General features: G+C 41.6%; 1 protein-coding gene across 1 annotated transcript; it reads right to left on the bottom strand.

The window, feature by feature from the left end:
- Window positions 1-1,632: 1,632 nt before the first annotated feature.
- Window positions 1,633-2,513, bottom strand: LOC114319131 (ethylene-responsive transcription factor ERF016). The gene has a single exon (XM_028266128.2). The coding sequence runs from the start codon at window positions 2,288-2,290 to the stop codon at window positions 1,847-1,849; it is 444 nt and encodes a 147-aa protein (XP_028121929.2). The 5' UTR covers window positions 2,291-2,513; the 3' UTR covers window positions 1,633-1,846.

The raw sequence follows: 2,513 nt of genomic DNA, 5'->3' as shown, positions 1-2,513 counted from the left end.
CACCCCCCTGCCACCCACTCGCCACCACCACCCACCCCTCGCCACCACCACCACCACACACCCCACTACCCACCTGCCATCCACCCGCCACCCGCTACTACCATCCACCACCACCCGCCGCTTACTTGCCACCACCACTCACCACCCACCTGCCACCACCATCTACCACCTGTCACCACCAGCCACCCACCACCACTAGCCACCTGCCACCCACCTGCCACCACCACCCACTCGCTACCACCTACCACCCACCACTGTCACCCACCCACCCACCACCACCACCACCCGCCACCTACCCGATACCACCCACTATCCGCCACCCACCTGCCACCACCACCCACCACCCACCACCACCACCACCCACTCGCTACCACTCACTACCCACCACCGTCACCCACCATCACTACCCACCACCCACCACCACCCGCCATCTGCCAGCCACCTACCACCACCACCTACCACCCGCTACCACCGCCCACTCGCTACCACCCACCACCCGCCACCGTCACCCACTCACCCACCACCACCACCACCACCACCACCAGCCACCACCCACTCGCTACCACCTACCACCCGCCACCGTCACCCACCCACCACACCCCCACCCACCCGCCACCACCAGCCACCCACCACCCACCTTCACCACTTTCCACCACCATCTTCTGCCGCCACTTGCCACCACTTGTCATTTCTCACTTTTTTTTTATATTTTTAAATTTTTTTAAACATTTTGTCAATTACCAAACACGTTTGTAGTTAATGTTTTTCTAAAAATAAACAAAAAATAAACAAAAACCAATTTATAAAATTTTTGTAAATATAAACTGAAAACGTAAACGTTAGCAAACACATTTTTAAAATCATATGGAACCAAATCCAACTTTCCAAAACAAAAAGACTAATTGGTTTATAAAAAAACTCTTAGGACTAAATGAATCAATTTTTTCCCATATGAGATTTAGGGATAAATTTTTCATAAATTTATCACTATAAATTTATTAATAAAAATAAAAATTTATCACACAATAAATTTAACACCATTCCTTTATTTATGTATAAAAAAAAAAATGGTGTTTGGTATTGGCCTTTTAGTGATTTTTTTGCTAATTTTTTTATAATAATTTTTACTGACTAAGCCAAATGTAAAAGTTCATTGGAAAAAAATTTCAAAAGGAAAAAAATTCAAAAAAAAAATATTTGACTTTTATTTATCTTAATAATTAAAATTTAAAATTTTTTACTTTTTAAATTAATTTATCTAAGAAGTAATTTCATATCCACTGTGTGTATAACCAATAATAAGAAGTTAAATAAATAGATACTTACCAATCAGTCATATTAATTAAATTTATTTATCTAATAAATTTATCACTTAATGGGTAATAAATTCTAAAAATAAGATCTATTAATAATCGGTGATGCTACATGCACTAATTATTGTACACACTAGTATACCAACTAATGTTATGATATCATTAATGATCCTTTTTATTATACAAATTACAAATACTCAAAATCTCTAAAATCATACCACATCATTTATTAGTACACTAGTGTGTATACTAATTAGTACATATAAAATTATTTATTAATAATTTATCCTTTAATAAATACATAATCCTAATAACGAGATGGTGAATAAATTATAAGATTTCATTGGTTGAATGCATGAACAGATTCTTCGTGGACTAGATAATTTCTCTCATAAAAAGAAAAAAATAAATAAATATAATTTTAAAAAAAAAGATCATTAAAAATAATTAGATGCCAAACAAACACCTACCCCATTACAAAAGATGAAGAGTTCTGTGGTTAATGCCTCTACTTTATCGTCCTAGAAAAATCATCACAAATAACCACCACCACCACCAAAATGTTCCGACAGTTCCCAAAATGACGTCGCCACCTCATCCACCGCCGTCGGTCTCCTGGCCGCATCAGCCGTGGCAGGCATCGCCGCCGCTGCTGCTGCCGGAACTCTACGAGCGTGCCTGGAAGCAACAGCCTGAATCTCCGGCGGCGAGAGATCAGAAGCAGAGGGAATCTCCGGCGGATAGTGAGGGAAATTGAGCATCGCCGCCTGGCCACGTAAGCAGAAGGCGGCGGCGTCATAGGCCCTGGCGGCCTCCTCCGCCGTCTCGTATGATCCCAACCAGATCCTGTCACGGCTGTTGGGCTGCCGGACCGCCGCCACCCACTTCCCCCATTTTCTCATCCTCACCCCCTTGTAACGTCCGTTATCTATTCCGTCTCTTCTCCCTCTTTTCATTGAATTGGTAGGCCTCTTCATCTTATCCTCAAAGACTAATAAGACTATACACACCGTGTCTATACGGATGGAGATCTGTGTATTTATATTGTGTATTGGACCGACTTATGCAGGACACGTGGAATTGGATAGTTGGTGCACGTAAGGAATTTCGGCCGCAGTGATTTGTTAGGCAGGAAATAACACCAATTAGTGTATATCTATCTCTATATTTATCTGCATATTATATAATAAAAAAAAAATT

The sequence above is a fragment of the Camellia sinensis genome, chromosome 4, assembly GCF_055761805.1.
Source record: "Camellia sinensis isolate YWXY chromosome 4, ASM5576180v1, whole genome shotgun sequence".
Taxonomy (NCBI): Eukaryota; Viridiplantae; Streptophyta; class Magnoliopsida; order Ericales; family Theaceae; genus Camellia; species Camellia sinensis.
Note: the sequence above shows the minus strand (reverse complement) of the source record. Positions and strands in the feature narration are given on the sequence as shown.

Excerpts from the sequence above, each read along its gene's own strand:
- LOC114319131 (XM_028266128.2), bottom strand. The coding sequence starts at position 2,290 with ATGAAGAGGCCTACCAATTCAATGAAAAGAGGGAGAAGAGACGGAATA.